Raw genomic sequence first — 25,275 nt, 5'->3', positions numbered from 1 at the left:
TACGGGCGTTTCGTGACATGTAATTCGCCAAAGCCAAACTAATAGTGAAGCACTAACGAAACTATTAGTGTTTTCTGGAAGCACTAACGATGCACTAACGATTGCACTAGGTTTAGTCGTTAGTGCTTTCTGGGGGCTAACGTAGTTGCCCCCCAAGTTTTTTGCTTCTAGCGTCCAAGCTATTGGAGTACTAATGTTGGGAGTTGGTGTTCTCAGAAGCACTAACGAAGCACTAACGATTGCGCTAAAAGAGGTCATTAGCGCTTTTGATTTGGCGGGAACTTGTCCCAATGAAAATTTCCCCATGTATTCCTTACGTGCGTTTCGTGACTTCTAATTCACCAAAGCCAAACTAATAGTGAAGCACTAACGAAACTATTAGTGTTTTCTTTGCAACCACAGTGGAAGGATTGCACTAGGTTTAATCGTTAGTGCTTTCTGGGGGAGGGGCTAACGTGAAGTTGCCCCCCAAAGTTTTTTGCTTCTAGCGTCCAAACTATTGAAGCACTAATGTTGGTAGTTGGTGTTCTCAGAAGCACTAACGAAGCACTAACGATTGCACTAGAAGAGGTCATTAGCGCTTTTGAATTTGTTGGGAATTTGAGCCAATTAAAAATTCCCCATGTATTCCTTATGGGAATTTCGTGACATATAACTGGCCATAGCCCCACTAATTGTGAAGCATTAACGAAACTATTAGTGTTTTCTGAAGCACTAACGATGCACTAACTGTTGCACTAGGTTTAATCGTTAGTGCTTTCTGGGGGGGGGGCTAACATGAAGTTGGCCCCACCAAAGTTTTATGCTTCTAGCGTCCAAACTATTGAAGCACTAATGTTGGGAGTTGGTGTTGTTAGAAGCAATAGAAGAGATCATAGTAGTGCTTCCGTGGGGGGAGGGGGGAACTTCTCGGACGTCTTAAAAAGTTTTGGTTTTCATTTATTTATCAGTATATATTACACTATGACATCTTCCTGTATTGTATTGTATGGAGCTTAAAATGGGGAGAGATACCGGTATTCTAAAGGGAAGAACTGCCATTATTGTATATGTTTCTCAAAAAGGGAAGAATATGTAAGTAATAAATAAAGGAGAATACATTGTAACTTAGAAATAAATGGTAGTTGCACCGACCTATGCTTTCTTTACCTACTCGATGTCTGTATTAAAAAAAAAAAAAAAAAAGCAATTGACAAAAAAAATCTTGTGATTCACTTGGACAACCCTGCGGATAAATTGATTGATTTGATTAGCATTTTTCCTGATATCGTGAGTGTTTTAAATATAGATATTTTATTGTTACACATTTCCAGGTTAGTATTTTACTTCGAGTGATTATTTCTTTACTAACAAATAGAAGATAATGATGGAGATATTGAATAATTCGAGAAAGGTTATTTGTTAGATATGTTTAAGTTGTTGCGTACGTCGAACCACAGAACACCACATCAGTAACGTCTATTTCTGAATGTCTCTATTTTCATTTTAACAGTGCACATTTGTTAGTTCTTTATGCATATAATATCACTCTCACATGTTTAGCACCTAGAGAAATACGCCATTCGAATGTTACTTCTCGACGGGAAACTAATAAAATAAATTTTTAAAACATTTGTTTACGGATTGTGATTTTGTTCCCTAGTTGCTTTAACATTTCTGCTTTCTTTCCGTGACATAAGTGTGGTAATTTCTTTGATATATTGTCACAAACATTAAAATATTCTCCTCTGGATACCAGGAACGGAAGATTAACCAGTGATTTACCTACTAAACTAATGGGATGTGTTGAAGCGGAAAATGGGACTGTTCCAGGTTAATAGTACATGGAATGAAAGCAGCGAAAGCTATTTTCTGTCAAGAAAATTGTAACGCACAGCTCTTAGCGAATTTTTTTATGTTTGATTTGCAGTTTGCAGCCTGTATACATCCGTTTACAAAGTGCTATATAGTTGTTAGTTTTACACCCATGCTCATTATTTAACTCATGCGCCTATAAAGCAGTTTACAATTTTTCCCCTTTGTTACATTTTTCTGTTGCGTCTGGTGAAAGCTGATTAATTAGTGGGTGGTGATGATAAAATGCGTTCCTTCTATTTAAATGTTTACCGGTATATTAAATAATTTAAAAGAAAATATTTTTAAAGTTATAAGCGAAAAAATCGCAGCTTCTGGGTGATTTTTGTAATAGCCAAAAAAAAAAAAAAAAGAACAGAGTTTCCATTAAAGGAGTTGCGTAAGGGACGAAGTTTAAGGTGGAATGGAATAGTACGTAATAATTATATTTTAATCTTTCAGATTTTAATTGTCTTATGGTCTATATTATTAAGTATGTCATTTAACAAAAGGTAGCTTTATAAACTCCACATTGTTTTCGACTAAGAGAGCAAGAAAAAAACAAGAACAATAAAAAAGGCGGAAGCGGTTCTTCCAGACCGGAACAGTTCTCTTCGGCACTATATGAAACAAATTGAAAGTAATGTCAGAAATAATAATGTAATAATATACAACTTTGATATGAAATTTCACTGTTAGACTTCTTGACTTGTAGATATGTGTAATGTACATGTTTTCTCGTGATAATCCAAATTTTCAGTATACGTGTATCGTTCTCCTAGATTTTCGTAAATAATATAAAGATGATCTTAAATCTTCCAAACAAGTGCAGATAATGATCAGTAAAGTTCATAATTGACTTTTTAAGAACATGCTGGTCCTAATTGATATATCACATGACTACCTTTCCTTTTCAAAAAATATCACATATTTCAAAATGATGGATTTCAAGATGGTGGCGAGGTTCGTGATCTACTCTGCCCATTCTCCTTTTGTTAATATGTGAAACTACTACTGTTTGTATTGTCAATCTTTCACTATTTTTACGATTTAACAGTTTTTTGATGTATTTCAATAACATAGCATGGCCCTTCTCCCACCAATTTTGACCTCCTTCCCCTCCATTTTTTATGGCGGTCAGCCACTATAATGCACATACACATATTTTCACGTCCTCTATCAAGTTCAGTATGTCTCATCCCGCAAGTCGATTGATCCATTTGGACCTTTTACTTGTGAGCATTCCTGTTAATTGATATATTTGGTGCTGCCTGCTGGAACTGTTGTACCAGAGCCTGGTGTTTCAATCCTCCTTTTACTATATGGTCTCTTACATACACCAAAGGTTTTATTTCTTATTGTATGTTGAAAAGTGACACAAATATTGTAGTGTTTAACAAATTACATAGTCGTGCATATATATTTAATTTTCAAGTGTTTGAATTTCAAGTAAATTATATAAATTTTCACTTAATTGTTTGAAAAAGTTTAAAAATTTTATCATCTCTCTAAGATGTCTGTAAAGAATGATATGAGGATATTCACTTGAACTTATGCACTAATACACAATCATTGTTCACTGTATATTGGATTTTAAGTTCAATCAGTAGAAAATAATACTTTCTGCAATTTCAAACAACCCCGCTTATAGTAGAGCTGTTTAATTGTTTTTAACTTACTGCTTTATCTGGAATGCTCCGCCGACAGATAAATTCCTACTAAATGTTATCAGCCAGTGGATGTTTATTAGCTACGAGTACTTAGATGTTTTACTATGGTGATATAAAAATATTAGTTCATAGTTAGCTTAGAAGATAGGGCAGTAATTCAGAGGAGGCCCTTGGTATTCCTTTGAACCATTTTATTAGAATATCATGAGAAGTGTAATTAAGTAGAAGACTTATCTGGCCGGAATACTGTAGATAATTTTGACCCAGAATTAAATAAAGTATGTAACTAGCCAGCCTGGCTATCCAGACAACAGTTTTGTACTATTGTCGGAAGCTCAGCATGTTTTTATATGATCATGGTAGCTAACAAAGAATACTATAGCTTTTACTAAAGAAGCGAATAAATCGTACGTGTCCTATGTACAAGAGTACAAGTACCCCTATGCGCTTAGTAATTTAAAGTAAGTCCTTTATTTTCAGGTATGTAAAAATAAGTTTGTCCAAGGAGTCCCGTTTGGTGTAACCTCTACTCGAAGATAACTTGGAATTGTTACGGTCAGTCTACGTTTCGGAATATTATCAAAGCAAGTGAGTTTCCATTGATTTGATGAAGAGCCATCAGTAGCTTTCAACTTAAGCAAAGAAATTGTTGATATAACACGCAATTTATATTTGAAGTACTTAAAGTTGAAAATATGTTAGATTCACTTATTTTACTTTTTTTAAAAGAAAAGTAGAGAGACTATTATTACGCGCCTTACATCAATAGGAGACACTTACGTAGAAGCTGAGAACGATTGTAAAGTATGCACATGCTTTTCAATCCAGAAGTAGGAAAAAAAGAGAAAGTACATGTCGGAGCGAACTTCTGCTACCTGATATTTTGTAATTACTTTTGCACGTAGCTGTAGGAAATAAAGCATGATTTAATCTTCTGTATCAATTGTCTGACGACAGATTCCTACGTTATTGTATATCTGTCTAATTGTATCATTCTTACAGTTCAAATAAACAAACTACTGTAAGTTTGTTTCAATATCTTGTCATAAGTATTTATTTCTTTAAAGAAGGGGTAATAACGATAATCAATACCGCTAATACTTTTAGAATAATTCAATCCAATATGTGATTCAATAAATTAAGTATGTTCCTTTCAGTGTTTTCAACTGTGTAACGATCTGTCTCGTTAGTATGAGTTTGGCAACTTTCAACACCAAAGATATAGGTCTCAATATTCTGTATTCTCAACAGTCAAATGTGGTTTTTGATATAGATAGGTTTTTTTTTTTTTTTTTTTTTTTTTTTTTTTTTGAATGGAACACAAAGTCATGAGTGATGTCTTTCAATCCTTTCAGAATAATTCACATCTCTGAGACACTAAGGTCTGAAATTCTGAAGCTAGATGTCTTTCGAGTTTATCAATGTTGCTTCTATTAAATCGGAAATTGAAATAGAAACTCAGTCTATAGAAGGTGACGACGATGAATTATATAATTGTAATCAAACCGACGTGGAATTTAAGGATCTTCGTCCAACATGTTCTCCTTCATATCTGAATTGCTTGAAACAAGAGGAAGATGAAGCAGGGGGAGAGAATGAGACTAAGCAGTTCAATGTAGAAGAAACTTTAGAGCCTTATTTGACAGTCACATTGAAATGTAAAAACGAAGATATAACAGCAAAATCAACCAGTTATGTGTCTGCTTATCCTGAAAATCAGATAGATGGGACTGTTCAAGGAAATGATTTTCAGGAAATTGGTAGCACTTCTGAGGACCTCAGGTACGTATATATGTGTGTGTTTATCGTTGCACTTACACGTTTTATATTTCCTCAGCACTAGAAACACTTTAATTATCGTTTGTCGATTATTTTAATTTAAATTCGGTTAATTGTGTTACAAATAAATGGGTAAATAAATGATAAATAGTTAACCTACTGCTTGGCATTATGGTCTTTAGTGCGTATTTAATTCTAATTTGTTAGACTAGTGTTCAAATGTTTTACAGCAATTGTATAATTTTGTTAGTGAAATTTGCAAGCTAATAATAAGTTTTGGTAATAAATGTGCGATGAGAAATCCAGTTATCCATTGGAATAGAAATAAACTCTCATGTAATAGACTATTTCAAGTGAAGGGAGCATTGTTGAATGAATTTGCAAATCCCGCGTGACCTCTAGGGTGTTTTGAACTGACGGTACAGCTAGTTTAACCAGAAATGTTCAGATGGAGCATTCAAAGATTTTGTCACCAAATGCTCTGTAAAGCACTGATATAATTGCGATAAATCAACAATCTGATTTAGTCATACTCTTTAGCGGTGAATGTGACTTTCAGCCTACGCATTCTGATACTGAACGAAGGCCGAACTTTATTTCAGTAGTATGGAGAGTATTTAATTACCAGTCATATCAATGAAAGTAACTAAGAACTTTCTGTGCTCGTTATCCATTAGGATACCTGATTCGCTTAAAATTCTCAGCTTCAATAATTTAAGAAACTCGTTCATTTCAGTGAAGATAATACAATATTATCGTTATTTATCTGACTAGACGGATTTGACTTGATGTTTGTTTCACTTTTATTCAGAGTTTTGTTTTTTCATTGTTTTACGATATTCCACTCTAAGGGATGTGTGTTGAAAATGAGATAAACATTAGACATAACTTTCCGTGTTTAGCCTTTTTATTACAATACCATTATGTCTAATTGCTTATAAGTCCGATTGAAACGGAAGATCTGAGCAGTTATTATGTTACGTAAATTTCGTGTTTACTTTAACGAATGTTACATTTGATTACTAATGTTGCATTGAATATCCTTTATGCAACGGTAATTTAATTTTTATTATATTCCTTATAAATTTGGAGAACTTACTTATTTCTTTAATTGTCAAAGTTAGTACTAAGTTAGAATTGGTGTTTGGATCGATTTTACTTATTTTTTAGAACTTGAAACATGAGAACATTAGATGGTTTTGCGTAGTTCAGGACTATGTGTCTTATATTTGAGAGGTTTTCATTAGGTGAATATATAGCTTTATTGTGAACATTTTCCTTTTAAATTAATTGCTTTTCTACTCGTTATTTTTTCTAGAAGTTTTTAGAATTTCATTACTATTGTTGGTTTTTTGTAGCTTCATGGGTACATATTCTCTTCCTAATATTAGTAACTTAGTTATCTTGATTCAATTTTGTTGTTAAACTGTACTTACTATTCTTTGATTTACGTAAGTATTGTAACAGAGCCATTTTTTGGTGCTATGATATATTTTGTCAATTTTCTTCATAGACAACTTAGATTGCTTTTTGTCCTGTCTCAAGTAAAACAATGATAAATTATTAGCTGTTAAAAATTCTAATTCACAACTTGTGACGAACGAAATTTTGGCTTTATATTTTAATAGTTTAACAACAGATATATTTTAATAGTTTAACAAATAGTGTTGTTTTCATCTCCTAAAATAACTGATTCCGTAAGGAAGAAAAAGAATTTCGAGAATAATTTGTTTATTTCGAAAGATGTTTTAAATTCAGGAAGGCCATAAATATATATTTTAAGAGGGATTTTTATTAATTAATCATTTTAAATTTATAGTTACTATTGAATTTCTTTTTGTTAAACAATTAATATAAATTATTATTATAATTCCGTGCAATGTAATTTCGTTCTCTTTCGATAACTCTTTAATTATTTTATATTTATGATGTAATTTTAGATTTTAGAATAAGAGGGAAAATGAGATAGATAGATATATGCTGTAGTTGATTGAGAAAGAGATATAGCGAATTAAATAAATAACAACGACAAGATGTAAGTAAAAATGTCGTTAAGTTAAAATAGTTCATTCACGGATAATCTAAAGATTTTATTTGGGTCTGTCATTGTCTAACATAATAAATAGTTTAAAGTTTTTGTTGTGAAATGGAAAATGGTGTCCGAGTAAAAGGTTACAGGTCTCCTCAACTTCTTCACCTCGCCGTATAATGTGATCATCATCTATATCTGAAATAGTTATGTACAGGCGTTTTATTTATTCAGTTAATTTAATAAAATGCAAAAGGGTTGCTCAGTTCTGTCGTTAAAGCTGTAGTTTCTTTTGTTGATAGAATTTTGAAGTAGTGTATATTTATAGATTACTGATATGTACTAGATGGCTGAAAGGAATATATTAGAGTCGACGAGAGATGCTAAAAATGGATTCCACCTATAAAGAGTATTTCAAATTTCAACCAATGTTATGACGAACTGAATGGAATAAGGGTTGGTGTTTGAATCCGATCACGACGTTGACCTAATCTTGATGTTCGCCGAAGTACATACAGATATGTTAATATGTGACTGCACACTTGTATTCTGATAAAGCTTATGTCATCTAAACCCTTATGTTTAAGGAAGGGCCTTGTAATCCAGAATACTATAAACCGTTATAACTACATATAACGATTCCAATCCGAAGCGAACTTGGAGAAGCGATGTCCTGAATCCTTGATTACTTTAAATAATTGAAGTCCGTATTTTGTATGTTGTTGAAGGAGGATTAAATCTTCTTATAAACTGATGCATACTGTGTGATATGAATAGGTTTCGCTTAAATTATTTCCTTTCTGACGCCTCACTGACTGTGGTAAAGTATTCACCTTTGGGTAGCGGGGTACGTCTTTCAATTTCAGCTTGCGCCTAGTGGGGTTTTTGATATACAAACACGGCGTGAGTTGAGTTTTATCAGGGTTCTCATGTGTCCTCCCACTTTCATCTTTACACCATTTCAATCTTTCTTTCATCACCGTATTCTTTCGTCTACTGTGCGGAATTATGGGATGTAGAGGTGGAAGATTTTATTTCATTAGCGTGATTCCTTGCTGTAATTTACTGATTGCACCTGTGTTTACGACTGTGAAAATTACGCTGTTGAAATAAGAAAACAAGATATGTTTGGTTTCTATACAAGTCTTGTGGAAGCACGGTTGTTTAAGGAAGTATAAAATATTGGATCATAACATCAGAAAAACGATGAGTAGAACGGTTATTGATGGCTTATTATTTCGATAAATATATGATCCCCCCAAAATATAAAGTAAATCTTTAAAATGTAGCATTTATATTTGTTTGTAACGTTTTGGAATAGTCATTGATTGAAATGAAGCTTTATATATATATATATATATATATATATATATATATATATATATATATATATATATATATTTTCTCTTCCTAAGAAAATTAATAAATAAATATTTTGAAATATAGCGCCAACTCTTTCCTCTGAAGGTTTTCATTTATTCCTTAAATAAGACTTAATACAATCAATTTTATCATCTTGCGCTCTGCCTCTCGTGTCGTGCATTTTGCTTGTTAAAGTGTTGTATGAGTTGGTAGCATTTCATTTACATTACCACATACTTGACCTCTTGTAGCATATATGAAAGATGAACGAGACTTAATAGCAAAGTGTAAACTTCAGATGAGAAAACGTGATAACTGTGTTCACCCGAAATAAAAATATGGCAACCTAGACGATTTGTCCGACGAAGTTGTACTAGGAATCTCTGGTCCTAAAGTAAGGACTCTGGATATCTTTTCAGTACAGCTTAAATACTTAAGAACAAAGTTGTTGGCTCTGAAATGTATATGAATTGATAAAAATGGTGTTTGGCCAGACGGGTTATTTTACAGTCTTTAGAATAAAGTGTGTTTCATGAAAATTTATTATCTGTACGTCCCCCCCCCCCCCGCCGCGCAATCTTGAAGGAAAGTGAGATATTCTGGTTTTGCAGTTGGTGGGTAGAGCAATCGGCTCAGTTCGTTACGGAGTTAACACTTTTACATCTTAAGGCTACTGTAGCGGGGCCTATCTCCACACAAGAACTCTCAAATCAGAGCGAGTTTTTAAATTATATTTTGGATTATTATTATTTGGCGAATAAAATTCTCAAAATGACGATGGATTCGGTGAAATCACAAAGTGGTTTCATATGCAGAAATATTCTTTTTTCATTTGTGAAATATAAGAACTTGTTTTGTGTTTGAACGGATTTTTAGGATGTTGTGGCATTTCGTAATGCATCGCTTCGGGCACCAACATTAGCTGAAATTTCGATAGTCATTGTAAAGTTGCGTCGAGTTACTTTTTTGATATTTTGTTTCTTTGTTTAATTTATTTGTACGTTTCGTTATTTTTTCTTTTTTTTGCTCTTGTTAGAGCCTTGTTATTTATTTCCATTTCTGTGATGAGGTTATTTATTAAATATATTAAGTTGCTAATTGGCTATATTGACACATTTCAGCATCACATTTAATTTATTTAAAAGGAAAACGAAATATGTAGCACAAGTAAGCACATTATTAAACAATGTTACGTTATTTAAACATGGTTTTCCACGGAACTCTTCCGTTTCCTCGCACTTCATCCCACCGTTTCATTCATTTCTCAGCATCACAGTCTCCTTTGGCCGGCACATTCGTGGACGTAAAGCTCAAAGTTTTCAATTAATTTTAATGCTTTGTGTAATCCGGTTTCCTTTGATTTCTGAATTTTCTTTGAAACTTATATGGTTTGGAAATCCGTTTTTTTTTTTTTTTTTTTTTTTTTTTTTTTTTTTTTTTTGTGGTACTACCCGAAATCCGAGTGTTAAAAGTCCGGATATTGCCATGTGTAGTTTACATATATATCCCCTATGTCAAATTAAAATAAACATCTCTTATTTGTTCGCAAACCTAAATAATTAAGAAATTCGTCGCAGTCACCGTTTCATACTAAATTTTGTTTAAGGGGTAAATAGTTTCATAAATGCATCAACGTATAAATGTCTGTTTTTTAAGATGGAAAATTTTGTTAAAGTGATCAATCTCTTTTGTGTTCCCTTGTTTCAGATATAAGCAGTGGAAGGTTTAATACATTTTAGGTGTTCTATACCGTTTATTTCAATTTCTGTTTTCTTCTTAGTTTTAATGTGTCAAGGGTACCATAAATTTGCTTATACAGAAATATTCTCTTCTGACAATTTTTTTTTAATGCCATAGGTTAACACTTGGAGGTAAGAAACATTACACTTGTCGGCTGTCTGGAAATACATATACTCAAATATCAAACGTAGTAGGACACATGGTGATAAACAAAACTACAGAACTGTATACATGTGAAGAGTGTGGAAAAGGATTTAGTCGCAAGTCTAGCAAGACGAGACACATGGTCTTACACATGGGTGAAAAACCTCATAAATGTGCACAGTGTGGAAGGTGTTTTAATGACAAATCAAATTTGAGGGCCCACATCTTAATACATACACGTGAAAAAATTCACTCTTGTAAGGAATGCGGTAAAAGATTTTCTACAAGAAAGGGTATGAGAGAACATATTTTCTTACATAAAGGTGAGAAACGATATACTTGTCACATTTGTGGCAAGTGTTTTAGTCATAATTCAAGTTTTAGAAGCCACATGTTATCACATACGAGTAAGAATGCTCCTTCTTGTAAGGAGTTGAAAAGAAGTACTACTGAAACGAGCTTGGAAGTAACTCAAAACACAACGAAATCCTATAACTGTGAGATTTGTGGAAAAATATTTAGTGAAAAATCAAGTATAAGAAGGCACATAGCAGTACACACGAATGAAAAAGCTCATACATGTTCCGAGTGCGGAAGGGGATTTAATGATAAATCAAATTTGAGAGCCCACATGTTAATACATTCAGATACAAAGCTTCATACGTGTACAGAGTGCGAGAAAAGATATACTACTAAACCAAGTTTGAGAGTCCATTTCTTAAGACATCACGTGAGAAAAGACGTACGTATCAGGCATCTGAAAAGAGATTTAGACGGAAATTGAATTTAAATTTGCATATGCTAACACAATTAGACTCCTCTTGACTGTATAATTTGTTCATAAGGAGTTACTTAAAAATTAACATTTTATAGTCCATGTGTTACTACAGTCGGCTAAGCCACCTTACACACGCCAGGTTTGTGGGATGGGCTTTATTAATAAATCGAATTATAAAAGTAACACTTGTTAGATATATGGAAAAAATATAATTCTAAATGAAATTCGAAGGTACATGATAACGTTTATTAATGTCTAACCTCGCGGTTTTCATCTATGCAAAGGCGCGGATCCTGAGGGGGCCCGATCTTCCCAAATTTCGCGTGGGCCCCCTCATTGTATTTGTGAATATCCATTATTTGGCATAACTTAAATGCAATTTGTCAGAAAACCCTCATATATATGCCGTCTGCATCTCAATGCCCCCTTCCAAATTTACAGACAAATTGGCGGCCTTACATGTATGTAGCAAAGAATTTATTGGTAAATAGCAAGGGTTGTCGACTGATCGCCAACAAGTTAATAAGTCCATAAATGATCGGAAATTAAAAAAAGAAATTGTGAAAGACATAGTACAGGACTCCAGTTTGTAAGTAACACTACTTCCACTCTGTTGGATGGATTTGGATGAAAATGACAATTTAAGGAATATTTCAAGTCACACATATGCAAAACCTCATATATAAACAAGATGTAAAAAAAAAAAAAAAAAAATTGAAAACTTGAAATTTCTTAATTTCTCATATAAGAGCGAATGTTAGGAAAGAATACTCATTAAAACCAGCTTTGTGCGTGAGGAAATTATAACTTTGTTTCTACACGAAAAGGTACTTCTCGTAAGTGGCTGATGTTTAAAACTATATTTACACATACAGACATTATATTTATAACGATAGACACTTAGTGTCAGCTTACATGATGAAAGACCTGTGTGTAAGATTTCATATTTAGAGGGATTGGATAATATTTTTTGAAACATGCTAAGTTCTAAAAGCCGTTTTGTCTTATTTATTAAAGTAGACTAAAATTTTATTAGAGGTCTATTTGTTTTTTACTGTAGCGAATGGTTCCCTTGCATCTTTGGTGTGTGAGAGCGAGAATGTACTGTCTTGGCCGGTTATGGTACACTGTACGAATCCTGTTATGAAGTTTCTATACTGAAAAGGAATTTAGATAATTGTATCGGGGAAAGTGAAAAGTATGCGCAAGGCAAAGGTGGTTTCCTTTTAACTTTATATCTGGAATTGCAAATATTAGCCTGAGTTCGTAAGAAGCTTTGGGTACTATTTTAGAGGCACATATTTCCCTAATACGCGTGCAAGGGTACGAACAGTGCTCAACTACTAGCTATTCGTGTATCACCAATTACATAAAATATGCACAAAATTATAACCGTTAAAACCACATAAAGGCTGCCGTTTTTAGCCAAAGGATATTGGCTTTCCTTTGGTAAGTTGTTTTAGACGATTATGACCAGAATGTTACAGTATTATTTCCTCAACACTCAAATCACTATCGAAAGTACTCAACTTTAACAACAAATCTTTTACAGGAATCGGAATTAGAAACCTCTTCATCTTTCTTGTTTGCCAAGTTGTTATTCTCGAAATTCAATAAACGATTTATTTTCAAATATTGATTTCATGTCAGGATTTTCACTATATGAACATCGAACTATTCCTTCTCACCCCAATATTGTTCTTTTTTATTTAGAAACTTGTCATGGATACTGAGTATAACAATTCCAATTACTAACTTTAAACCATCGTCGCAAAACTGAAAATTATGATCATTCTTTATCTTTTTTTACTATATATTTCTCCATGTCACTGTTGAAAATACAATTGAATATCTGTGTAGGTGATCTATTGACAAAATACTGCTTAGTTCGCTGAAGTTTTGGCCAGCTTCTTACACACACTTGCGAAAACCATATATGGTGCGCCCATTTTCTCCAAGCTGAAAGACTATTATTCAGTAATTTCTTCCCTACCACGTATTTCTTTAGCCACAGATGTTGCAGGACATATGACGTTTATCTGCTCGGCGTTGCTTTGGTAGCCTTCACTAAGATTTTCAAAGCACGCAGTCATCTGTGCTAATGTGTTGAATTTTAGTAATAATTCCAAGTGTACATCAGATACTTTTGCTTCTTCGATTTTATCATCCTCCTCTTCATCAGTAAGGTCATCTGGATCAGGAGGAACAAGTATAAAATTTGCCTCGTCAACAGCTTCAGGGGAATTGGAGTTGTTCAATTTATCAACAATTTCGTGTATCAACAGGGCCCTCGTTGTAGTTATTTTTGTAGGCATTCGATGTGTCTTTACTATATGTAAACTAGCATTACTAAGATCTTACATATTGTGAACTGCGTGAATTGAGAACAGGAACGATAAAATTCTTAAATGTTTAATAATGAAGAGTGAGCGTAAGAAGGTGGAAAAATGAAAGACGTCGATCAATCTGAACATTTGTTTTTATTACTTGTGATAGACTACCACCGAATATAATTATACAAATTTCGTTTAGGAATACATTGTTTCAAAACACAAGTATCATGTAAATTTGTTAATATAATTAATGTGTTAATAATGACTTTTTTTAATTAAAAATATACATGAATTAATCTTGTCCCTTATTTTTCTGATTACTATCTGAATCCAACCAAAAGTGTCGCGAATTCTTGTTACCATGTATGTAAGCATGGAAATTAGTAAAGGGCAGGAATACCATCGCAATAAGTAAGTTCTCTGTGTAGTAGTCTTAAAAATAATATGCTATTTTGTTTTTTTCTAAATACAACAGACATAAAGCACATCTTAGAAATATAATAATAGCTGCAAATTGGCTCTCTACAAGTTAAGAATATATTATACTGTTAATAAAGTAACGCAGAAATAGGAACATTTTACTTCATTTGACGTGTAATATATAAAATTGAAACCCAGTAGTATAAAATAAAACTGTCTCATGATCTTCCGAATGAAAATTCTGAATCTCCAACGATTTTCCCCACGGATAATCCTTCAGATTCATCTCTATTCAGTTTTTACTAATAGTATACGGTATATGTACAATGATGTAAGTTAATAGCATATACTGACTTGCCAGAGGCTGCGGAACCATTCGGGCTGCCTAGGTGATTGCCCAGTCAATATTTAGGGAGGTATCAATTTAAAAATTCACGATGTATTCAGAATAGTAATAGGAATCTTTTAATGAATAACTATTTTCAGTTTTCCGTGAAATGAATTATTCACAAGAACGTGACAATAAAATAATATTCTGCTTTTAAAGATCATATGTGTAGCTTTTGTTTTTCAGTCATCATCCCTACCTCCGAATAGCTGCCTTTTTCTTTCTTTGTTTAGTTTTACCCATTCAAAAACAGTGTAACTTTCTTTGAAATAAGCTAGAGTACAATTACGGAATTACACAGAAAATGATTGTGTTATTTGGCTTTCGCTTTGTCACTTCTCTGCTACTTCCCTTTCCCTGCTGGAACTCCTTCGTGGCTAAGCGGTTAGCGTACGCGCCTTTGGTGTGGGAGACCCGGGTTCGATTCCCGGCGGGAGCTCATGTGGTTCGGATTCCACGTTAATCAGTAGGTCCACGTCTCATATAGCCTCGCTGCTAAAAGGGACGCTAAACTAAAATCAATCAATCAATCAATCCCTTTCCCTGCTGAACTCAGTATCCAAAGGGTAATTGACCACACAAACACACATAAATGAACAAGAAAGGAAAACTTCGGAATTAAATTCGTTCGTATGATCATTTCAAATTATAACAGCAACATTAACTTGTAAATTCTACATAGCCCAGTTTACGCTTGAAATCAAAATTATTTAATAAGTAATGCAAACTTAAAAGGAAAAGAAACACAACCTTTATGCACTCCATTCGATAAAATAAGGAAATATGTGTAACTAAAAATAATATGAGCCTGCAGATTTTTTTTCTAATGTAGTCCACGTAATCTTTCCAAAATTCAAATTTAAAAATAAAGTAATCATTCGTAGGAATGAAGTATCATTTCCATTGAAGTTTGAAGGCGTGAGAATGATTTCGAGAAGATGGAAGTTTGAGTGATTATGTGTGCGAAAGGTTAAGTGAAAGTGATGTTGAAATGAGATCAACGTGAGGTTGATTGAGTTGAATTGAATGCGAATGACTGTGATGTTGGACTAATAATGTGAGCATGAGGTTGAGTGAGTGTGATATCGAACTAGTGATATCAACGTAATAATGAGTGGGTATGAGATATAAAATATATTGTGAGCATGAGGTCGGGTGAGGATGATGTTGGTTGACGATATGAGCGTGAGGTGGAGTAAGTGTGAGGTCGAAATGACATAATAAACGTGTGTTTGAGTGAGTTTAGTTCAAAGTGAGCATCTTTGAACATGTCATATTCATGTTCTGCTAGTATAGTTTTCCGTCTTTTCTAAATTTTGCGTTTAAGTCGTATTGAAGAAATGATACTTCTATTGTAGTACCAAATAAATAAAAACAAATGTCATGTGTACACCGCATGAAGAAGTATCTTGATTATTATTTAACCCGAAGTGGTAGTAGATTTATATCACTTTCAGTTTTACTAGAGAGATTAGAATATACATGGAATTTATTCTTCGAAGGATTAAATGATTGCAAAAAACTGTTTGAATCTATCAACTATCATTTCTACTCTATAGCTATCAACGTTAAAACTGGAAAGGTTTGATTTCTGTCACTTTCGGCTTGAATAGTTATGAATGTACATGAATGATTTTAGAAACTCAAGTCGGTTCCAAAAACGCTTCTCGCTATCTTTACTCATGTTTACTCTATAGATCAATATTGAAACTGGAAGTTGAGGTGATTTTCCACATTTTCGGTTTTAATAGTGTTAAAGGTGGAGATAAAAGGTATTTTAAGATGCTTAATCGACTGCAGAATGTCACTTCTCATCTATTCCTTTTTATTCTGTAAGATCTTATTATTGCCATTCCTGGTATACCTCCTCGAACTCGAACGTCGAACTTGATTCCTAACTTTTGACCCTCTATATTCGGACCAAATTAGGTGCTGATCCTTCAAGATCCCTATACACAAAGTAAATATATGAAGGAGTTCTTGTAAGCCAAGCTCTTTGAATATAAAATGAAATTTGTTAGTTTAACGTTCTACGACTATACCCTTTCTGCTAAAGGAGGGGCACGATTAATGAGAATGAATAATGGTAAAATTATGCCATTGTGTTCTATTTCTGAGAATTGAGCCGTGACCCTGTTTACCACTGGCGCACGCGATAACCACTAGACTAATAATGAGGAGGTTACAAAAATGACAACAGTAGATCAACGTGAGTATCAGTTAAATTTGAACTAACCATTAATATTCTTTCTACATGTAAGGGAGTGGCAAAAGATGATGTGTACTGTACACTCAAACCGGTAAGTAAATTTTAACATTATGCATTAAATTTAAAATAATTTCAGTTCATTGGTGAAAATTGAATATTGACAGTACTTAACAGGAAAACAGCAGCAAATATGTTTTTAAGTAGTTCATCTGTTGAACGAATGTTATGAGGACTTGTGACATTGATACGTCATACATGGACTCTTTTCAAAGAATTGCAGACTTAAATATTTGGTGACCTTTGGACACAGACTCCATCTCCTTCGAGGATCTTTAGCTTGCTCCTGACAAAATAAATGCATTTTCCGCATGAATAAATAAATATTTCAAGAAGCAGAGTGTGTGTCTCTAGCGACCAGGGGCGGATCCAGGACGGACTTCTGGGAAGCGGTCCGTTGTAACACTGCTACTTAGAGCTAATTATAAGGGTTCAAAACTCTGGAACGGGTTTTATTTATATATAAAATAAGAGAGTTTCATCTCTGGATCCGTCCCTGCTAGCGACTGCAAAAAGATTGAGATGGCAGATGTTCCATAACCTTTTCTAAGTCAGACAAACGTACTATCTTAGTTTGGTTGCATAAAACAAGTTTTTATCTTGTATATCTACATAACCATTTCAAAAAAGGATTCTAGAGGGGTGAAAGTTTTCCTATCAGGATTGAGAATGTTCTCCAGGAATTTTTGTCACTGGGTGTATCACTTTTAGCTTCTCCATCATTTCGTACACTGAAGCAGCTGATGGTTTACGATCAAATTAGGCTTTCTGTTCCAAGCAGGCTCTGTGTTACAACCTCTAACAAGAAAGTTCGGTGAATGAAGTCGCTGTGCTCGACCTGGCAATACTGTCGCAACGAAACACTGCACACGAGTAACGACACGTTCCGCCACTGTGCACCCAAAGCTCTTCAGTTGTGAGTCAACTGTGGTCTGTGTGAGACGCTATAACCCAAGTGAATGTTAGTGTGTCCGGTTCCAAACTGATAACAGTAAAATGAACGAATGAAGGATAAATTTGAAATTTTGTATTCAAGTTGGCAAGACACTGAAAGAAACCCATGATATGCTGGCACAGGTTTATGAAGATCAAGCAGGGCAGTGGTTCAGCCGTTTTCGAGAAGGGCGAAATAGTGTTTTTAATAACCCCATAGCTGAACGCCGTCAAACTTTGCACAGGCGAAAACATTGAAAAGGTAAGGACATTAATCACGTACGATCGCCGATTAACTGTGCAAATGATAGCTGAGAAATTGAACATAAGCCGTGAATCTGCGATACTTATCCTTACCAACGACTTAGGGAAAAGAAAAATGTGTCGTCGACTCGTGCCACATTACTTGACTGATGACCAGAAGCACGCACGTGTCCTTGCCTCACAAGATTTTATCGCTATGGTGGATGAATATCCAAATTTCTTCAACTCTATTGTTGCTGAGGATGAATCCTGGTATGTTTTGTTTCCGGATCCTGGTACGATCCGGAAACAAAACGCCAAAGCACGGAATGGATCAAAATGATGCTAATCACCTTTTTTTGACAGCAATGGCTTAATCCACAAGGAATTTCTACCTGAGGGAACAACATTGAATGCTGATATGTACGTTGAAATTTTGAGACGTTTCATAAAACGTTTACAAAGGGTACGACCCCAGTACTAAAAACAAGGTTCATGGTTTTTGGCTCACGACAATGCTCACTTTCACAGAGCCAATATCGTCAGGCAACTTATGGTCTATAAGGAGGTGGTGCAAATTGACCATCCACCATCGCCAGATCTGAATCCTTCCGACTTCTTCCTGTTCCCACGACTCAAACTTGCGTTGAAAGGAAAGATATTTGACAATATTCCGGACACCCAACGAAACGTGACGAGGCTCCTGAGCACCATCCCGAAAGAAGACTTCTCAAAAAGTTTCCAGGACATGTACAGCCGTGCTCAACGTTGCATGGCTGCGAGAATAGACTACTTCGAAGAGCAGTAAGGTAAGTTTCATTCATATTGTATCTACTTTGTATTTACGCTATTATTCACCGACCTTTATTGTCAGAGGTTGTATTTCAATCATTTTCCAAACATAATAACTTCTCAGACATCTTTTGGAAATTAATTTTGATTATCGGCATTTAACTTAACCCTCATTCGACTCCCACAAACTGACACTCACTCGCCTTCATCCTCAATCGACTCCTTCACACCAACTCGCTCTCACACTCAATCAGCTCCCTCACGCTGACACGCACCCGTTCTCACAATTAAATTATTGTTGATGCCCTCACCCTCACTCACCGCCAATCAACTCCCTCGCACTCACTCTCTCTGAGTGAATGTGACTATGGCCCTCTTGAGGACAAAAATGAGTGTTCAATCTCAGGTTAGGAGTGCTAAGTATTAATATTTTCACCCAATCCCAAAATCATATATTCACTTTAGATAGAAGAGGATTGTGCAAAGTGTAATGATAATAACTAATATGCTCGCTTTTACATTAGTTGTTCCGAACTTGATTCCCAATAGAAACTTATTGTCTAAGATATCAAAGTCTACACAAGAAAACACAATTTTTCCCTGAACACTATATTTGCCCTGTTATCCTCCTTTTTAATTGGCGTTATAGTTCACCTGTACTTAGCTGCCTTATTAATTGAAGTATAAAATATTTCATAGTCATTTAAGGCTTCCAAGGTTTCATGTGTGCAGTGGCGTATTTAATGGGATATCCGGGCTTAGGCCAACCCCGAAATCTTACTATAGTAAAGCAAATGAAATACCTTGCAAAATTTTCAAATTTCCAGGCAAAGCCCCCTCGCCGGAAGTTAGCAAAGCCCCCGAAACAATCCTAAATACGCCACTACATGTGGGTATAATTGCATTACTTCTGAGATCTGAAACGCAGGATATTTTTTACCAATAGACTTAATCATACTATATAGCTTATTCTAAATACAGCTATTATAAATTATTAAAGTCGTATTTCGCGTCTCAAACTGCGTACACGCTTTGTTATTATAATATTGTCCCACAAAACAATTTCAGAGGTAAGCGAAAATTTCCACTAGCAGTTGCGCTATATTAGCTTCGCTGACAGATATAATGGCATATATGTATGTAATTTTCACTGTGATTATTAATTTTAACTCTTCCTTGCTTTTTCTATCCACCCTTTTATTCTCTTTCTCTGCTTAACTAAATTTTCTTTGGAACCGTTCTGCAAACTTTAGGGCCCGCATGAGATATTTTGAAATTGAATTTATATAGTTTGAAGACGGTTTGAGTTTAACATCAATATACCAGGGACAAGAAAGTAACTTTCAACAACTTTTGTGATCATTGCACTGGCTATAGATGCAGTAATCCTTGTGTAGTACAAGAGAAAGACAGTGTTCCTGCTTCTGATGGCGAAGAGGAATCAGGTGAAAATGAAAATGCTGAACCATCATATCACCGTCACAAAATTAAGTAAAACACAGAACTTTTACCTTCAAATTCCAATTTTAATCAAGATATTAAGTACCTTTTAAGTAATTAAAAATTTGATAGTTTCTTTAATTTTCAAATATCCTTTCTATTAGTGAAGTAAATATTCATTGATTATTTTAAGAGTAAGTAGAACGCTCATTATAACTTCTTACTGATGTGTAAATGTTTAAAGAACGCCTATCGGGAGATGGACGTTTTGATTAATGTATTGTCACTGACAGAACTAAATATTTTGTCATAAAATTATCTCATGTATAGCAGAACAGACTATCAAGTACATTCCTGCAAAATTCCTTTTAATTTCTAAATTATTAAAGCGATTACAGTATCATTAACGACGACAGCAAAAATTATGCATCATATCTACTATTACGTAACATCTACTATCTAAATAAGTTTTAAAGATACATGTCTAATAGATTCTTCATTAGAAAGTTTTAGAAGTACCAAACAATGATTGTTTGGAATTATTGGTATTCATAGCGGTTACGAAGATATTTGACCTTAACCCGGGAACGGTCGAGTGTTGATTTGTGACGCGAGCGGTCGACAGGTGCGCGCGGCGCTCACTTACAATATAATCGTTTTTATAGCTGTTTATGACTTTATATGGGATTTATTTTGAACACATTTCTATATGTTGACATTTTGTGATTATTATTATTATTATTATTTTTATTATTATTATTATTATTAAAATAAAATTATAATGCGTTTATACAAAACCATTTCTTATTATAAGTTATATCTATTTTTCTTATCAAAATTCTTTATGAAATCAATTTCTGTTACCACATAAACAATACAATTAGTTGATTATCATTGTCGTATAAAAGTACATTTTTATTATCATTATCACATAAGGATTACATTTTCCAAAAAAAAAAATATTTACGTAATTAGAGCGTTTTCAGTATATGCCCTTCATATGTTCATAATATTCATATTTTGAGTTGAAAATTTGTAACGAAATTAAAGGTAAAAATATCTTAGTGTAAACACTCTACTTATGATTCTTTATACATACAGTAGGTATTTCAATAAGAATCTGTTGTACTCCATGTCTCATTACCATCTGTTGTACTGATGTCATCCATTACACTTCCAGATGATGCTGATAGTATGTTTCCCATAGATTGGCACTTGACAGGCAGCATACGTACTGTTTTCTTCTGTTTTTCGCAAGCCATAGCTGAATCTGCTCCTTGTTATTGTCCATGATCTCGAGAAAATCAGTCACGCCGTCGGCGACAGGTGAGCGTGGCGCTCACAAATTACGCATAGTCACATTTATAAGGCCAATGCTACTCCAACAGAACAGAACGAAAAACGTTAGTCGAGTTTGATAATGGCTCGCTCGCTCGTTCGAAAGCTAAAGCCATGAGAAATGTAAGCAGTAATGTGGAATAATTTTAGTGTTGCTCACGACAGGGGTACATCTCGTCTCGTAATTTTAGTGCACCTCGTGGGGAAATTTTAGTGTATCTCGCCTCGTCTGGATAACGAAAGAACAAGAGTTTTTTTTATTATTACGAGACAGCCTCAAATGTCGTAATCACCAATATAAGTATATACTGTAGTTCTTAAAATCAAAGCTAAGACCTGCACGGTCGAATTCTTGAGCCCAAGCAGAAGACCAACCCGGGTAGTGATATCAATCGGCTCGGCTCGTATCAAATGAGCGAACAGCTCGAATCGGTTCGGTTGGGATGAGCCGTCGACTCGGCTCAATTGAGCCGATGGCTCGTGCTTTCTCGGATGGGATGGGTCATGTGAACCGGTTCGAGCCAGCTAAGTTGAAAGTAGTCCATCGGCACGGTTCGACTCAGCTCAACTAAGCCGATGGCTCAAATCGGCTCGGTTGGGTGAGCTGTTAGCTCGGCTCACTTCTTGGTTCGGTTCGGTAGTGAATGAGCCGTTGAGAAGCCTAAACCCGGCCCCATCTGTTTTGAACATGTTTGGCTGAAGCCTATAACTTTTAACAATATTTGGCTCGAGCCCGAATACTTGCCCCTTCGGAACTCAAACGCAGAACGAGACCGATGTCCTTGCCTCCTGAAGACTTCTCGACAACCGAGATCGACAATCAATTAGCTTTTACTATTCAGATACAAACCGCAGCATATCTTTTAAAGATTATACACGGTGTTGATATAATAATAATAATAGTAATAATAATAATAATAATAATAATAATAATAATAATAATAATAATAGCATTAAAAGTTTTAAACTTGCCCTAAAATTTGACAAAACTTACTTAAAAGTAGAGATTTCGGGGAAAGGGTTCCGTACCTTCAAGACACACCTCTGCAACTACCAAAATTTTAAACTAGAGCGTTCCACTGAAGTTTCATGTAAAAAGTATTCTACTGTTTGTTTTATGGAAAATAACTCTAAAAAATAACTGAATATCACGCAACAGTAAGGCATATAATAAACTAATTTTTAGGATATGCAGAGGTAAATATAAAAGCTTTGCTACAAAAATAGAACCTAGAAATACAATGTAACGAAATAGACCATGAGATTCAGTCTACAGAGCAATTGCTACTTAAAGAATGGACATATACTATTTCGAGAAACGACACACAAGACGGGAAATGTTTACGATACTTTTCGTCTCGTCTCGATTCTCATCTCCAAAGCGAGACGAAAATTTTGAGTTAGCCTGGTCCCGTCTCGAGTGTAAAATGTTAATTCTCATGTTATTTTGTTTGTTTTAAAAACGAGATGAGAAATTCCTCTTCTTGTGGGCAACATTAAACCAAACCGAAACATTCTTTCCAAATGTCACGTTTCTGCTTGTAATGGTATGACCTTAGCGATAATTAGCTCCTAGCTTTTAATCTTCTACGAGATAATAATAATTATTATTACTATTATTATTCCTGAAGATTTGATAGTTAAATTATTGAAACATCCGAGTATTCAAATATCTGAATATAATAAAACGTATGTCATCGCCGATCAATCGCCATCAAAAATCCTTAAGTAAAAAAAAGTGCGACGTGGATTTGAACAAGCACCTTGACCACTGAACCGCGATCGCTACGCGGTAAACGATTCGTCTTTAGTCTGGTTACGCTAGGTTTCTTCGTCTCCGCTTGCAAAGTTGTATGTTATATTTCTTCGATTCGAAACGTCTTTTGTATTTCTCTTGTGAATAATCTTCGCCAAACTTTATATTAATAACTTGAGTTGTTCTTAAACCTTTGGTTCACAAGTTTGTTTTTTCTCCACACGAAACTACAGATACACAGATTTAATTCACAAACTTTGCATTTGTTTCAGAGCAGTAGCCATTACAAGGTGCGCCACGTTACAGATTAACCAACAGAAATTCATTTTCCGGAAGGGGAAGTTTCACTTTCCGGGTTTCGGAAAATTATGGAATTCGGTGAAATTCCGGAATTCAGAATTAAATCCGGAACTCGTAAAGAATCCGGAATTTTGAAAATTCCGAAATTCAGAAAAATCCAGGAATTCGGAAAAATTCCGGATTTTTCCGAATTTCGGAATTTTTCCAAAATTGGGTCTTCCGAATTCCTAAATTTGTCCGGTTTTACTTTCGGGAGTCTGGAAAGCAAAAATTCCGGAATTGGCCATACCTAGTTTACACACAACCTTTCAGAACATTAAACTAATAGCTGTCTACAAACAAAGAAGTAATGCATAGCATTTTGTACCCTGCAATACGTTATGTATTAAAAGCCGACAGCAGTTTCAGTATGTAACCAGAAATTGAATATATCTAGCTACTGGAAGTTGAGTTATGAAGAATTTATTTTCTTATCTTTTGTGTTTTCTACAACCCTGCAAACCACTGAATGTCTAAACGGCTTTCGTTAAATCCAAGTTGTAGTATTCACAGTTACATCCATTTGTGTCTATATGGTCGGGTTAGTAAAGCTTTCTATATGATAGGGTTAGTAAGACTTCCTCTGCTCTCCCGTAAAGTTGTGATACGATCTACTGCAGAACACAGAACGAATTATCAACTTAATCAAGTTGTTGTATTACTGCACATCTGCTTCCGCCTCTGCCAACTCTGGTCGATCTCGTTGACGCGACATGTTTGGTATCTATACCCCTTTCTTCCTTTACTGAACTAAACAGTAACTATTCTGAATTGTATTACTGCGCATGCCTCGTAGATAAATATTTCTAATGCCAATAGTTTCCGTTTTGTCCAAGGAATGTTCTCAGGGGCGTCATTTAGGGGGGCAGGGAGGGGCATTTGCCCCCCCTGAGTTTGAGATGTATATAGATTTTATCAACAGAATAGTAGTAAATCAGTGAAAAGCGCGAAATTTTACTAATATCAAGGGGTCTTGCCCCCCAAGCAAAATCTGAAATGACGCTCCTGAGTTCTTTTTCTTATTTCCAGCATGATCCTTTTATTACATTATATGAAGAGCATGTAGGTCTAAATACCTCATGTATTAGATAGAATGTAGATTTAACTTTTCCAGCAAAGATGGAACATGTGATCATAGTATACAACCAACAGAAGTGATAGCCGGTAATACAGTGGTCGTAATCCCTAACGACAGAAAGGGTGAGTGGTGCCCTCCCCGCTGGTCTAGTGGCTAGCACGTGCGCCTTTGGTGTACGGAGTTCCGGGTTCGATTCCTGGCGGGAGAACCTTTATCATTTTTAACTGTCCTCGATGTTTCTGCGTTCGTGTCCCTGTCGTTATAAGTTATTAGAAAAAGCAAGTTAAACGAGTAAAGCAAGTAAAATTAGCAATAAGTAAGTTACTGAAACACGTTCGGTTAGTCAGTTAAAAAGCAAAAAAAAATGGACAAAGCACTGGATTTTCGCACCGTTCATGCGAGTTCGAATCTATCTTGGTTTAATTTTTTATCCATTTGAGAGAAAGTATTATTTCTTTTTGCTACAGGTAGTCACTCTTTTCGTATTTTTCGCCGTCCTTCACAGTTAATGTAACTGGCTATTCTTATTCTTTCTACGAATGATGGATCTTCTATTTGGTTTCATATCAAACATGCACTCGTAATGAAAAGACGCTGTTGATAATAATAATAAT

The 25,275-nt window shown here is 34.7% G+C and overlaps 1 protein-coding gene across 8 annotated transcripts; it reads left to right on the top strand.

Moving 5' to 3' along the window:
* The first annotated feature begins 660 nt into the window (after positions 1-660).
* On the top strand, positions 661-12,367 carry LOC145671409 (uncharacterized). 8 transcript variants are annotated; one of them, XM_081740571.1, is made up of 4 exons: positions 661-1,074; positions 3,984-4,091; positions 4,859-5,285; positions 10,531-12,367. In XM_081740571.1, exons 3-4 carry the CDS (start codon positions 4,906-4,908, stop codon positions 11,339-11,341), a joined length of 1,191 nt encoding a protein of 396 aa, XP_081596697.1. In that variant the 5' UTR covers positions 661-1,074; positions 3,984-4,091; positions 4,859-4,905; the 3' UTR covers positions 11,342-12,367. The 8 variants fall into 8 exon arrangements, with proteins under 8 accessions (XP_081596697.1, XP_081596700.1, XP_081596696.1 ...); XM_081740568.1 differs by lacking the exon at positions 661-1,074 and adding an exon at positions 1,201-1,313; XM_081740572.1 differs by lacking the exon at positions 661-1,074 and adding an exon at positions 1,383-1,812.
* Positions 12,368-25,275: the final 12,908 nt, after the last annotated feature.

The sequence above is a fragment of the Thermobia domestica genome, chromosome 15 (assembly GCF_964235325.1).
Source record: "Thermobia domestica chromosome 15, izTheDome1.hap1.1, whole genome shotgun sequence".
Taxonomy (NCBI): Eukaryota; Metazoa; Arthropoda; class Insecta; order Zygentoma; family Lepismatidae; genus Thermobia; species Thermobia domestica.
The sequence above is the reverse complement of the archived record's forward strand: the minus strand, read 5'-3'. Positions and strand labels throughout refer to the sequence as shown.